At 36.3% G+C, this 15542-nt stretch overlaps 1 protein-coding gene across 4 annotated transcripts in view; it reads right to left on the minus strand.

Annotated features, from left to right (window-relative positions):
- BRD4 (bromodomain containing 4) overlaps window positions 1–15542 on the minus strand; it is an 83284-nt gene that overhangs the window by 18954 nt on the left and 48788 nt on the right. For all 4 annotated transcript variants that reach the window (XM_063292558.1, XM_063292557.1, XM_063292560.1 and 1 more), the window contains 5 exons: window positions 13779–13907; window positions 12839–13048; window positions 10981–11180; window positions 7124–7425; window positions 5836–5946 (listed from right to left, as the gene is read on the minus strand). In XM_063292558.1, coding sequence (XP_063148628.1) covers window positions 5836–5946; window positions 7124–7425; window positions 10981–11180; window positions 12839–13048; window positions 13779–13907 — 952 coding nt within the window. The remainder of the gene's footprint in view (window positions 1–5835; window positions 5947–7123; window positions 7426–10980; window positions 11181–12838; window positions 13049–13778; window positions 13908–15542) is intronic.

Below are 15542 nucleotides of genomic sequence, written 5' to 3' on the forward strand. Positions count from 1 at the left end.
CATATTTTTGTTTATAAGTAACCTTCACAAGTAAACTCCAGGCTATATTTTTATGATGGATTTTTGAATGAGTAATTTGTTGGGAAGTTCTGTTTTTTCTTGAAATTGGGAAAATATAGCTACTGCTTTCTCTAAGCTCAAGATGTGTAGTCTGCTAAAAACCCTGAAAGCTTGGATTAGATCAATTTATAAACTATTCCTTGTGGCTGACAGTCAAGCTTACTGTATGATTCTGCTATGAGTCATCACTAAGTATGGAGCTTAATATTCATATTTTGAGTTTGCTTACACATGTTTATTTGGGTTTATAGAAAAAGGACAGCCATATACTTCCATAATGAGTACTGATGTGTATTTCAGATTCATTTTTAAGAAGCAGTTATAAAGCTGTATTGTAGCACGGAAGCACACTTTTTTATATAAAAGGAGAGAAAATACCTGTCTAGAAATACATTTAACGCTATACCAAAGTTTGGTAGACAATCCACTAAGTGCTTCTAACAATAACTCTCTTTATGGGATTTTCTACAATTACTGATGCATCCTGTTAGCACTTGGATACTATTCACAGCTTTGCTTATCTTTATTGGTTATCATCCAGTGTAACTTTTCTGTATCTTCCATGCCTGATTAATGAGATGCTTTTAAACTTGGAAGAAATTTTAAAAAGCAGTTTGGGGATTTAGTAGGAAAAATTCTTGAAAAGAAAAAAGGGGTTAAAAAACCAATCTAGAACACAGCTACAGCACATAAAATAGTATGTTTATGGAAGGGCTTTCCCATATAACAACAAAGTCTCTAAGTACACACACACACACACACACACACTTTTTAAAAAGAGGCGAGGGAGACTAAAATTTCTGCAAAAGTCTCCATCAGCCTGGATAACTCTGAATCAGGATACTGTATCAGTATATTTTTTTGCTCAGGTCAAAGGTAATTAATATGTAACAAAACAAAGTCAGAAAAAACAGCAGAGCAACAGATTAAGCACTAAATTATGCCAGGTAAAAACCATGCATTCAATGCACATCAGAGGCAGGTTGCTAAGAAAACTTTGTAAAATATACAATTTGTTTGCCATATAGTAAAGCAGAGGCACCGGATTGATCTCCAGAAATTTAGAGGACTACAATTCAATGGACTGCAATGTCAATGGACTATGGGAGTTGCAGTCCCAGATGAATAGAATGTAATGGGCTGCCTACCCCTGAGCAACAAGCCAGTCAACTAAAACATACAACCTCTGGATCTTTAGTCACTGTTTAGAGTTTCACAGCTGAATCATATTTCACTGAAAAAGTTCCTCAGTGAATGCAATGTATTAAGTTATGATGTACATTCCAGGAGCAAAAAAGAACTTGAGAAAATTATCAGATGAAGCCATATGAAAATATTAACATTAGTAAGTGAAGGTTCTCTGACTTTTAAAGAGAAAAACACTATAGTTTTTCAAGAAAGCCCAAGTTTCATCCAAATAAAAACATGAGCTAGTTATAGTCAAGGCCAGGACATGAACATTCTTCTTCATGATGGTAGGTTAAGCAAGAATATAAACTATGATGCAGTAAAGCACACCCTCATTTACTCATCTTTCAAAACACAGCTAGTGCTCACATTGTATACATGAGTTCACAACCAGTTCTTCTCACAAAGGCACTATAAACTGCAATCTGAAAAAGCTGTGAAAGACTTATGTCACATGCTTCTAGTGCATTCTATACCCCATGCAGTTAAAGGTAAATCTTAGCTCCTATTAATTGACACAGGTATGCAATACAGGTAAATTTATAAAGTTACTGCATTACCAAATATCAAAATTTAGGGAAAATTTTAAAAGCTCAAACTCTCCCATTCAATACCTTCCTATGTTAGAACGTATCCCTGGCACAGTAATTTGAGGTGGAATGTGTTATAGGGGCTATAAAGAACTGATGATGAGCCAAATTGAGTATAATGATGTTACAAGTTCAGCATCAGTGACCAAGTAACAATCAAATCCAAAGTAATTGCCGAAAGTAACACATCTTGCTTTTGAGTACTACTGCAATGTTTTCAACTACTTAATCCAGCCTACAGTCCTGGGTTTCCCATCCAAGTACTAATCAAGCCTATCATGACTTAGTTTTGAGGGGAATCAGGAAACCTTTGCCATCCATTCTGACTAGAATGATCTAAATTATCATTAATACAACTATTGCCTTGATGGCTAGAGAGGAACCTTTAAAATCCAAAAGTGATAAATTACTTTTATCAAAATTTCAATGAGAAAAATTCCAAATAAACTGAATTGATATTGATCACTGGCAAAAAATACTAACATCAAAAAAAGTTGATTTAATAATTTTCTTCCAGCTGAGAGTCACTTGGCTGTACTTACACATCTTAGTAAATTCTGATGTGTTTTAGTTTACTAGGACACAGCAACATGTTAATGCACACCGGTCAGATTGCTCAGGATAGCTCCTTCTGCCAGTTGGCATGGCCAGCAAACATTAACGATTTCATCTAGCATTTGAATCCCAGGTTGTCCAAACCAGGGTTTCTGGTTTGTTTCTCCAGGGACAATTTAATAAATCTCAGACGAAGCCATGTGTCTTTATTGGCCACAATGCTTGCCAGAGGAACTAACAGGATTAATTGTAAAAACATGTAAAAGCTAGTTTCTTGATAAGCCATAATTTAGGGAAATTCTGCCTACCTTAATGTGAAAATGTGAGCATCAGCAAACATTTTAAGCTAGGTTCCAAAAAAGGAATATGCATTCTTGAGAAGGAAACAGTATATTTGCAACTTGAACTTTGTTTCTCTAGTTTCACTGCAGCATTTCCTATGGCCCAAACATGCAATTCAAAATTATACTGTATATGCTGTTTCTTCAACTGCATGCTGGTCTCCTCTGTATGGGGTCTCTTCTGTTAATCATCAGACTTCATTATTTAACTTCTGAATATTACTAGTCTAAAGTAGCGATATGCAAAACATTGTATATTCAAACTGGCTCAATTATTTTTGGAGAGTTTTAAGCTTGAAACACCACCACTCAGAATACTGTTTCAAGCTCAAGACATTCCCAAAATAACGGAAATAACTATTTTGCAACTGAAAAGGTGCATTTCAAATTGGAGACAATTCAGACTCAAAATATACTGCACATCCATATATGCAAGATATATTCTCAATGTTTTGTGAAAAAAAAGAAATGAATTAGCAGTTAAATTCTGCTTCTGTTCTTGTGCCCAAATAACTTGAGATGCAGCACTGGACATATTTTAGTTATACTTCTTTTTTAATACTCAATTTATGAAGCTACACCTGAAATGTATGATGATGTACTGAATTATTTTAAAATGAAATTCTTTTCCAATCCTAATAGCTGTATACCCTGAAAACATACAACCCACTTAGGCCATGTATGAAATGACTATTACTACCCTTGACAACAAGCACAGTTAAAACGTAGAATAGAAAGATCTCATTAAAAACAAATACTGACATAAGATCAATATAGTATCAGCTAAGATACTACAGGTGGCAAAAAATTTTATTGCAGCTGCTATCTGTGTTGTAAATACTAATATCTACTTATATATTCCACTTCTAGAACAGACCTTTTTAAGTCACTATCAAAATACAATGCACGCTAATCTAGATTTTAAAAACATTAAACACACATCTCAAGCCAGTAATTAAAAATCTGTAAAAAATACCATTTCACATCAGTAAAAATAAAGGAGACACCATAAACTGCCTTTAAAGAATGACATAAATAAGATTAATCAAAACCTATGGTCTATGGTCATCTACAAAATAAACAAATAAACTCATTTTTTAATACACATTTTGCTAGGAAGACTTTAAGATCTGATCATAAAGTGAAGGGCAAGCCTCCCCTTTTTCTTAAAACAAACAAACAAACAAACCTCAGCGATAAAAATGAACACTAGGGGAAAAAGCAAAGCACATCCTCAGAGGCATCTTTTGTGCCTCTAATGAGAAATAAACTTGTTTTGACAGGAAGACAAAAATGAGGTTTTTCAGTTCTGCCAGTCTATGTAGACTATCTATGTATGGATTTGTGTCTCAGGCCTGGTCAACAGCTGGAAATCATTGTCTATTATCAGGATTTCTTCAAAATTTATAAACAGATGTTTAGTAGAGACACATAAATCAAAGCCACACTGTTAATAAAAATACAAGCAGCACATATATTTGTTAATGTGCCACAGAAAGCTTAATTGTAGAACTGTGATTTTAAAGGACCTAATTTTGAAATCTAGGGCAGCTTGAGGAATAAAACAAAAAATAAAACAAATGGAAACATGGAATGACATCTATAACTGAAATTAATTTTAAAACAAAAAAATGTCTTTGTAAATACTGGATTACCAAGTCCCTATAACTTCAGCCAACATTATAATTTTAAAAAGTCTACTTGTCTTATTATTTCCCTTTCCTGAACCAGAACCCAGCAGAAGCCTTTTTACAAGCTATATAGATAAAAGAAATAAAGCTGCTTGCTGCCTACATGAAATTCCAATATATTATACAGATTTTTTTAAAGCAGGGATTGAGCAATTGAGCACACTGTACAGCAAAACTCTATCTAATTTCAGATGAATTTCTGCTCATGCTGCTGTTTTCTGTAACATAGTATATATTGGTCAAGAAAACCCAACACCTCAACCTTCTGGAAGGTTCTAAGATGGTAAATGGAAAAAGAGGTAAAGGAAAAAATGGCTGCTTGAGCAGTCTTACATTTAAAAAATTCAGACTCAATTAAATATATCTATTCAGACAGCTAGTTTGGCGTAGTGTTTAAGGTGCCAAGCTAGAAACTGGGAGACCGCTGAGTTCTAGTCCCACTTAGGCATGAAGCCAGCCAGGTGACCTTGGGCCAGTCACTCTCTCTCAGCCCAAGGAAGGAGGCAATGGCAAATCACTTCCAAAAATCTTGACAAGAAAACTGCAGGGATTTGTCCAGGCAGTCACCAGGAGTCAAAAACTGATTTGAAGGCACACACACGTTCAGAAAAAACTCAACTATTCTCTGGTTGTAGATGCCAAACCTATGTTAGAACTACAAAATTAACAGTGTGCAGAATTTTATGTCTGTTATTTTTTAAATACTTGTTTATTAAGTTGCAAAAACTGTGATACTTCTGAGAGGATCAAAGAACCACACATCATTTTTTTGATCATGCAAATATCAAAATTTCAATTTAAAAAAATTACAGAGAAGTGTAGCCCTAATGTTATTTTACAAACAATGTTTGTGTTTTGAATTATGTGAAACCGTAAAACCTCTCATAGTTAATATCATAAAGACTGTCTCTGGCAATACAAATATAATTAACCAAAAAAACTTTACAGAATATTTTTGCCATGCTTCAGCCTATTTTCCTCAAAAATCTTATTTTCTCAATGGCATTTTTCTTACATATACACACATATACAGACTTGTATCTATTTGTATTTTCTGTCAAACTAGTTTAATGTTCTCTACAAAAAGTGTTATTCTCAGGTGATAAAACATTGTTTCTCTTAATTTGTGAATCTAATCCATTACATATAAAACTGCTTTGCCATAAACTTATAGAATAGTTCTGTCAGATTCAATTAATTACAACATATAACGTAGTTCATATCAATTATATGGCACTTATGCAACGTATTATTTGATCCAAACTGGAAGGTTCCACATACAGATACATACATATTACTTTAAATACAAATACCAAAAAATTTTTTAAAAGGCCAAGCCAGTACTAAAATCCTATTTATTTATACAGGAAACAGGCATGGGACCAAGTCTTGAAATAATCTGCGTCTAACCTGTTTCTGAATCTTCACTGTCGGAGGAGCTGGACTCACTGGTGCTCTCAGACTCTGAGGAGGAGAATCCTTTCATTTTAGAGGAACCAGCAATGACATCCACTTTCTCTGCTGCAACAAGGTAATAGTACAATATTGTCACTGCGTAAGACAGTAATCCAGAATCTATTCTTGTGTCATGAAATATTCCTAATAAATATCAGGGTTATGAGATTGGCTATCTGCTCGTGCAGTGGGACTTCATCTTGCTCCCTCCCAAAAGCCCTGCCTGTTCCACACTTGCTCTGGAGGGTCCCCAGTCTTCCAGGTATTAGGTACTATGATATAGGTAAACAGGATAATTCATTCCACAGGCAGATGTAGTCTATCAGAACATAGATGTTTTGGTGTCTGCCAAAGAAGGATTTAATTCATGACAGGTTTCCACAAATTGGTGTGTTTTAATTAGGTTAAGGAAACACTGATTTCAGAAGGACAGAAAAAAATGTTCTGCCTCTTCCTCTTTCTCAAAGGTATGCAGAAGTGTTCAATTTGCTATCTTCTGCTTTAGGAAATGGAGAATTGAAGAGTTTGAAAATTTGAAGTTCTCAAATAATTTAGCATTTACATGCTTTGTTCGTTTGAAATCTTTACACTAGCTGCTGTGTAAATAAACATTATTGAAAAAAACTTTAGAAAGTTATTTTAAATAATGTTAAGAAAAATAGTAAATTATTACCAACACAAAAAATGAAAATACCTCAAAAATGTAAAAATATATAAAGCAACATATTCTTGCTTTGTATTTATAAATCATTGAAAATATATTTCTGCTTTAAAAACGTATTACTGTTCTGGAAATATTCTTGCTCCTGAAAAGGATATATATCTGCTAAAACAAACCCTTTCACAATAAATATGGATAAGCTTTGGATACATTTTCCAAAGCAAGTAAACAATATTTCATTGTAACAATATATAATGTTCATGTAAAACAAAAATGTGTGTTTATAGTAATTTGAAAACACGTTTCACTGTAGAGAAACACTGTACCACAATACACAGTGATACACGATCTGGCTCAGAGGCCATCAAGACCAAGTCCAGTACTAACAATTGCTAATCCATTTGTATTTTTGTTATTAATTTAATCCATTAATTGCTGGAAAATGTGCCATTTCAGAATGAGTGACTCTAGCATAAGTTTATCACGCTCCAACATTAGTACATTTTCCGTCTCTGCTCAATAAAAAGTGATTCAATAAACAGCGCTGGCATTTGAAGCAACTATTCTGAGCTTGAAAGATACCTTGAGGTTTCCTCTTTTTCCGTAAACAAGATGTCACATATCGCTCCAGCTCCCGCAACGTGGATGCCTTTAATGTCTCAAAGTCAATTTCAATCTCATCAGGATTGGAGTTTTTGAGTGAGGGCTCTCTTGACTGGATGATGTGGACAACCCGACCTAATTTTTCACCAGGGAGTTTGTTAATGTCCAGGCTCAACTGCCTTTTTTCCTCGTAGGACATTGGCTTACACTTCTCCTCCTCCTCCGACTCATAAGATGGAGGTGGCTTGATATTCTTCACAGTCACAGGCTCCTTCTTATTACTTCAAAGAACAATTATAAGGCATTATTGTAGGAAACAAAACGATTCCCTGATTTCACACACACATTACTCTAGAACACATTTAGGTTTATTAGCATGGTCTTCCACATTCTAACAGCCAAGGAAGTCTGTTTCAATGAGCTGTGAGTTAAAAACGACGAAGTTCAACTTTCCAAAATGATTGCCTAGCCTTTGACAAGCAACTGTAAGAGCAGTGCAAATCACGGAGGAGGCAGGCAGTCCGTATGTCAGCATCTTCTGTGCAAGGACACAGATACTCAGGGGACCAGAAAAGACCCTGAAGAAGCCTCACTCAACCTGTACGGGATGCATCCACTCCGATATTTCAAGCCACAGATCCAGAAGGGTGCTTTACAAAATCCCCTTCCAAAAGCTTTCTGCAACCCCACGTATCTTAACATATATGCAATTTTAAAATACTGGCCTCACCTACAGGACTTGGGTGAGGTGCTACACTGCCACCTTTACACATTAAATCTGTCACATGAGATTCATTTTCTAGAAGCACAAAAAGCAAAGAGAGCTACCTGAATTAAAACAGAACAGCTGTTTCTTAAGCAGTACCCTGCATTTAGTATATAATCTTGCTTCAGGCTAAAGGAATAGAAATATTTCAGCCTGAAATACGTGATCTAATTGTTTCATCACTAGAAATGTACTCCCAGTAGGGTGAAAATTATCCACGGGGGAAATGCGGTCATATATATCAGATAATCTGATCACAGGAGGATAATTCTCTACCTACAGTATCTAGCTTTAGATTTGTCCTTAAAGCCAATGTGAAACCCACTCTCATTGTGTGATGCCTCAACAAATGAATTAGGAGGTGGATGGCTGGACAGAAAGGAGCAAAACAAACAAACAAAAAACCCCTTTCCTGTATGTAATATGTTAAAGCCTGCAAAAGCAGAGTGACATCTGATATGGTTTGTCTCTTGAATCTCTTCACAATGGATGGATGGATCATGGATAAATCCATCCAGACTGCAGCTTCTGGATACTGGTGTTCTCGAAGTTAAAACTGAAACTAGGAGTGTGAGTAATTCCCAGAGGTATGCAATGGGTGATTTTTATTCTGAGAATGAGTGTTTTGAAGAATGGACTGTCCACTGTAAGGCAGCAATACACGAGGAAGGAAAACCTCTTGTAATTATAAAGAGATCTGTTTTTCCTGCCCCTTACCTTTTTTTTTTTTTTGGTGGTTTCTTTAGTAAAGCAAGCAGTATGAGATTTCAGGTTTGTTGCCAAACCTTCCTCTGGGCAGCCTCACTCTATTTATTTAAAAAATGAGATGCCCTGAAGGAAATGAGGGGCACCTGGGTGCTTTTTGCAGAGGAGTGTGTTCATTGTCCATCCCTCAGACGTTTCTTCATGGGTTAGCCTAATTTTTACCAAGATTTGCTTCCCAGTAAGACTGCAATCCTTCACTGTTGTATTTGGAAGAAAGAGTGCATATGCACGTTTACCTGGGAGTAAAAGCCAGGGAGTACTATAGTGTCGCTTAGTTTCGATCAGTAATTTTCTGGCTCATGCTGGCAGCTGCCCAAGCTTAGAAATGTTCTGATTGCTTAAGAATGTGCAGGATAACGACCTAAAGCAACCAAATTGGCTGTGCGTCGTCTTTTACACTCACCATGCTCTCCCGCATTTAAGAACTTCCAACGTGTGGAGTTGGAACATTCTAAGTATCGTAAAGAGCAGTATGTTATTAGCTGTGGTGAAGAGGGAAAAGGACTGGTTTTCTGCCACGGGTACTAAAATATTTGTTCAGCTTTACATTCCATGCATCTAGATATGATGGGGTGGAGGGGAGAGAGAGAGTTTTGCTTCTCTGATTCAGGCAGCAAAATTTCTTGGACTGGCCCTGACTCTTCAGGAGGGTGGACTGAGTTCACAAGCAACTTGTTTATCCATTAAGAAATAGGGTGTGGCAGCATAATGGAGCTTATGCTTTTATGCATAAACTTGTAAAGCAAAGCAAATCTTGAATTATCTGTCTTCGTTAGGACTGTAGTATTGCAAGCACCTCCTTAAAGAGAAATTCTTCCAATAAACAAACATCAAATATGCATTTTATTTTGCACTCTTAGATCAGGGGCATTGCCAGAGCAAGCTGAAATAAAAAGAATGCAGTAGAAATGAAAAAAAGTGCTGTATCATGTTCAAGCTCATCCTCTAGAATATGCTTACTCTTTTCAATATCTGAGGCAATACTACATTTTGGAAATGCTGCGCTTGGGAAGAGTATGGATTCATTATAGAGTTGAGAAAGGTGTATTTAGGACCAGATTGGACAGAACAACAAATTGAGCTAACATCATGATCCATGTAAGAACGATCTCAACTGATTTGCAACTTGATGCATCACAAAAATGTACATATGTTTTCTAGAACAGGGTTTTTCAAACTGTGCTCCACAGAACTTGATAGGATTCCATAACAGACTAAGGGCCAAAAAAAAAAAAAAGTTCACTTAAATGCAGCCTAAATTCCATCACTGGAACTTTCCTTCTTGATGGGGGTTCCAGGAATTTTTTTAAAAAACTAACAGATTCTGTGACCCACAAAAAGTTTGAAAAACCCTGTTCTAGAATGTTTAAAGGACTATTTGAAACTGAACTTTTCTGACAGTAGATAGTAGAACTGTGCAAAACATTCGAGAGCTGGGGATAGCCAGGAGCAACTTATGTAACAAATGAATGACCCTAGCAAAGATAAAACTGCTTTAATGGTTTTTAAAAAAGCTGTCCTGTATGTGCAAAGCACCTCTTTGGTATCCTTTTCACAATCCTAGTACACTGAACTGACTTAGGGATAGAAGTCTAAACTATCCCTCAAGAAGTAAAAACAGAACCTCAGTCTGGAGTGAGGCAACGGGCATTCCTTAGACACTTTCATATGTAGTTCCACTGTTCACAAAGAAATAATGGCCATTTTAGAACTATATTCTAAGCCTTGAGAAACTACAGTAATTTACCTGTTTTGCAAATTTCAATAGTATAGGCAAGGAATATTCAATTCCACAGTGAATTCTCCTTGGACTGCTACTGTAGAATTAGAGCTTTAACATTAGGAAATACATATAACTAAAACCAAAACTGTACTTACACTTCATTTAGCTGAAAACCAAGACAACATATATAATTTTGGAACCTTAAGTTCAAATGCATGGCAGCGCCCTGATTTAAATTACACTGCCATCTTATATGGTTGAAAACAGTGGTGCGCAAAATGTTCAAACCCATAATGCTTTGTATTCAAAACGCCAAATTTTAATAGCAGTTCTGACTTTACCAAACTTTACCAATATTCCAGAAGTGTTCCAAGCTTGAAACATCAGGTAAGAATAGCTGTTCTGTAAGTGTTTTAGATTTGAAAGGTTTTGCCTACCTCATTTAAAATAATGTGGCTTCTACTAAGGATTTTAGATAGACAAAAGATAGAAGTTCTGCCATACTTCTGAAAATATCCTTGTACTACAAATAAAACTTAAAAAAAAACACCCTACAGATTGGCATATAAAGAGGGGACTGACCTTGAGCTATTGCTATTGCCATTATTCTTCTTAGCCTTCTTAGGCGGTGGATCCTTGGCTTTATTTTTCTTATTTTCTTCTACTTCTTCTTTCTTTTTGTGCTTCTCTTTTTTCTTTTCTTTCTTGTCTTTCTCTTTTTTCTTTGGTTTGTTCTGTTGTGGCTGTGACAGGGCAGCCAACTGTTCATGCACTGCTTTAAGCTAAGGAGCAGACACACAGATAAATACAATTTTCTTTTTTTTAATTCTTTATTTTACCCCTTGCCCTATGATGTGATGACCCCCACATTCACTTTGGTGTACAGCTAATTGGTTTTTCCAAACACCTGACCTATATGTTCATTAATGCTATGCATGCTTCAAAAATGATTTGCAGTTGTTTTAGACCCACACAAGCAGCCCATGTGTTTCCAGGCTTCTATGCAACTGAAAAAAAAAATGCCACAGCTTCAAGTGTCACACAAATTTTAATGAGTACAGTCTTTAAAGCAGTGACATTTTTTTTCCAGTCTCACTCAAAAACCCGAAAAAAACTTGAGGTGGTTTAATTAAATGCAGACAGGTGCTGTGCTCATCCAAGACTAGAAGCCCTTCTTCCAAATCATTTTCAAAGCATGCACAGTTCTCTGTGTTTGTGTGTGTGTGTGCATATAAGACAAAGAGGAGGAAGTGCAGAAAAGCACATGTGAGCACGAACACGCTTGAGACAATTAATTGTCAATAGCACTGCTTAATGATGGCAGCAATTTGCTGACCCCTTCTGAGGTTGAAAGCAAAGCAGAGTCAAGCTTCTACGGTAGTCTGGAAGGCAGAAATTGTATTATTGCCAAGATGTTGATGAAGATTCTCAGTCATCCAGGTGGAATTGTCTGTAGGTTGAGTCATGGCAACTGGATTTCTTTCTTTTTGGTAGAAAGGTTTCACTGCTTGTCCAAGCAGCTTCTTCAGTCTGGGCAAAGGTTGGTGAGGGGACCCCATATATGTCTTCCAGGGTGGCTGCATTGTCCCTACACCTGAATGGCTGTTAACCCAGTTGCCGTGACTCAACCTACATATTGCCAAGGAAAGAAAATGTACATATCCATGTGATCACCAGTGACTTGAGCTTAACTTAAGGGCATCTTTACCTTTTCCTTTAGTACTGAGTGGGTTATGATACCGTAAGCTTTCCTTAACATTTTAGACGTTGAAAGGAGAGCATACTGGTTATTGTATCACCAGCATAGGCAGAAAAGAAGCATCTGCTATTCTAATACTACCTGTTGAGCTTCTGTCTTGGAATCTCTTTCCTTATCCAATCAAGATATGGTAGATGCAAAAAGTGTGACGCACAGGCCCAACCAATTTGCCTTTTTGTTGTGAGAAACTACACAGGAAAGCTGGAATTGTTTCATCTGTTGCACAGCAACCTCTATCACATTCTCAGTTTCAGCACTAGGGAGATGGCCAGAGATTGCTTACTGGAAGTTGCAAAGCCAAATTGCTTGATGCACTATTTTCTGCCAATACAGGGACTGAAATCTATAGTATATTCCGCAAGAGGAAGCTTTGTGAAGGAATAGTGTGATAAAATATGCTCATAACTGGCTGTAAACGCGCTGTTCGTAAGAAGCAGCACATATTTCTACAGACCTGTGAAAATGTAAGCTGTAGTGGCTTGTCTTCTTTTGTTGGTTCTTTACTCATGTATGTAGTGAAACATTAAAAACTGGAAGGAGTGGGCTAGAACTGTACATATGTATTTGGTATGGAGGAAGCCAAGCAAAACCTGATCCTACGTCCAAAAATTAGAATTAAGCAGGTAACTGGAGAAAAGAGGATACAGTCAGAGTCAAAAGCAGGATACACAAACGTTTTACCTGTTCCTGGAGCTCTGCTAGCCGCTGAGCTCGCTCTTCTTCAGAATCATCTGATGAACTGTCACTATCAGAAGAACTATCACTACTGCTATCACTGGATGACGGTGGGGGCACTTTGGGTGGTGGCTGCAGTACTACTGGAGAGGAAGCTGGAACCACAGGTTCTTCAGGTTCATCTGGCATTTTAGCAAATCGCATCTCAAAGACATCCTGGCAAAATACAGTTGGGTATATGTATGTTATGCTTGTAAATATATATCCCAGCATCATTTTGAAGAAGCTTTCCTGGGACACACACCAAAAGGAACAAAACATCAGTGGTATCTCCAAACTCAGAATCAATACAAAAAGATGCTCTGTATTGCTCACGTTCCCTGGAGGGATATGACTATTCTGGACACCCCCATCTTTCTTCCCCTGCAGTTTGCCAACCAGGGAACTCTCTGATCAAAACCAGGCTTAACCTTAAGACCCTATTATACGTGGGGGGTGGGGTGAGGGTGTTATCCTATTCGTTTGGCCATTGGAGAATGCAAGGGGCATGATCGGCACTGTAGTGACATTGCTGAGGATGGGATTTCAAGAATTCCAGAAGTGGCGTTTGGATGTTAAATATGTTTATTAACCCTAGCAGAAGTTTAACACATTTTTTTCATAGTTATGCCAATTAAAAACCAAGGCCAGAGAAAATCAATGCTTTCCTGTGACACTTCATTGGTGTTAGAGGAGGGGAATCAGTAAACATCAGGGTGAGGGACAGATCCACAAGATACCTTACCCCTGACATTTGGAATACGTATGTTAAATAAAATTGAATAGCAATTGAATTGTAATCTATGTTTGAAAATATGTTTACTCTGAAAATTAATCTATGACCTATTAAAAATTATGTATTTATGCATTTAAAGTAGGACGTGTTTTTAAATGAATTTTTAGTTACCTGTAGTTTCCGTGCCATGGCAACCACCTCATGATCTGGAGGGTTATATTTGTAACAATTGGAAAACATCAATCGGACATCAGCTGCAAATTCCTGAGCATCTCTATAATCCCGGTTCTCCAATTTGGACTGAAAATTAAACAAATACATAATTTTAATTATAAATAAATTTTAAATTATTTTAAAATATTTATCAAGGGTATTATTTCCTATAAATAGAGCAAAATAATTTAGCATTTCAGCAAAAAGATTATCAATTCTCTACTGCAAATACTCTGCATGTTTTCTGGATGTATTTAAAAATAAAATTATTTTCAATCCAGTTAATATTTAACAAATGACAGGATATCCCCATTTGTTGATAGCAACCCCATTTTGTCCTGTTTTAGTTTTTATATTGCACAAGATTACAAAGAAACAGAAGCATCGGGCCTAGTAGAGTAGCTATCTATCTATCTATCTGGAAATTAACTGCTTTTAAAATTGTCTTTATTTTGTAAGAAGACAACAGAATATAAACAACAAATTAGTATAAAATGAGCCCTTTTTTTTTACCCAGACAATATTTTTCTCCTCTTATTTTTTATTATTGTTCTAGCAATAACCATGGAATTATAGTGAATAATCCAGAAGGCATACAATAGGGACTACAGGAAATCTACTTTATAGTTATTTGTTTACCCAACAATGACCATACAATGCCAACTTTAGAAAACAATTCAGGTAAAGGGTAGATTTAAATATTGTGCTACCCCATGCTTTTTTCTTAACCAGGGTTAGTTGAACAAGTCAAAATAGTCTAGTTCTCCCATAAATCTAGGCCAAAATGGAAAAATGACATTGTTGCTTAATGTCATGTAAAGCAATACTTTATTGCTCAGTGCAAAAGTGGGTGAGTTAGTCCTTTCCAGCAACTAAGAAACTGCTAAAGCAGAAACAGACTGAAATAAGGAGGTGGCTTCGTTTGAACTATCCTAGAGCACTTGTTGCCAAAAATACTAATGCAGGAATATGTAAAGTACATTAATATGACATTCATTCAAGAGAAATAAAACTACATGATCATTAAGAGGCAAACTTGACTCAAGGAAGTTTCTATCACCAGCAGTGATTCATCAATCCTTCACTTTGCAGGCAGCTTTCATTAATGTAGGACTTGTTCATACTATACATTCTCTACCCACAACCATATTTTCCAAGTACATTCATCTCCCTTGTCCACATCTACACCAAAAATGAATCTGTGTAACTGTTTAATTTGAAAGGAGAAATACCTCTCTAATAATAACTCTAGCACAAAATAAAGTATCTGTTTTCTTATAGTTAATCCCTGGTCCACCACCATTGTCTCAAAACTTTAGGCACAACTAAAGTGACCAATTATGTACTAAACAGTCCTAAAGTGCCCTTGATAGAGAAACAATGACCAGAAAAGTGGATTCCTCTGTTCAGATTATGTAAACATTATGGCCAATGCATTTTAAGTGAGTGTCGTAGGAAGAGGATGAGAGATCCTATAGGAAAAAAAGAGAATTCTTGTGAGGAAATGGCTGTTACAACTTGCTGCAAAGGTAAGGAAAAAAATAACTCTAAAAAAATCATCAAACTTGTATGCTAGATTTCTGCCATCTATCAATGTTTTAAATCTGACCAACAAAACAAGATTTTTTCATCTAAGCATTATGAATGTTCGCCTCCCAGTGTAAATCAAATCCAACTTAGCTGAACTATGACTGGAGCCATCCTATTATATCAGGCAAGGAA

The sequence above is a fragment of the Candoia aspera genome, chromosome 2 (genome assembly GCF_035149785.1).
Source record: "Candoia aspera isolate rCanAsp1 chromosome 2, rCanAsp1.hap2, whole genome shotgun sequence".
NCBI classification, from domain to species: domain Eukaryota; kingdom Metazoa; phylum Chordata; class Lepidosauria; order Squamata; family Boidae; genus Candoia; species Candoia aspera.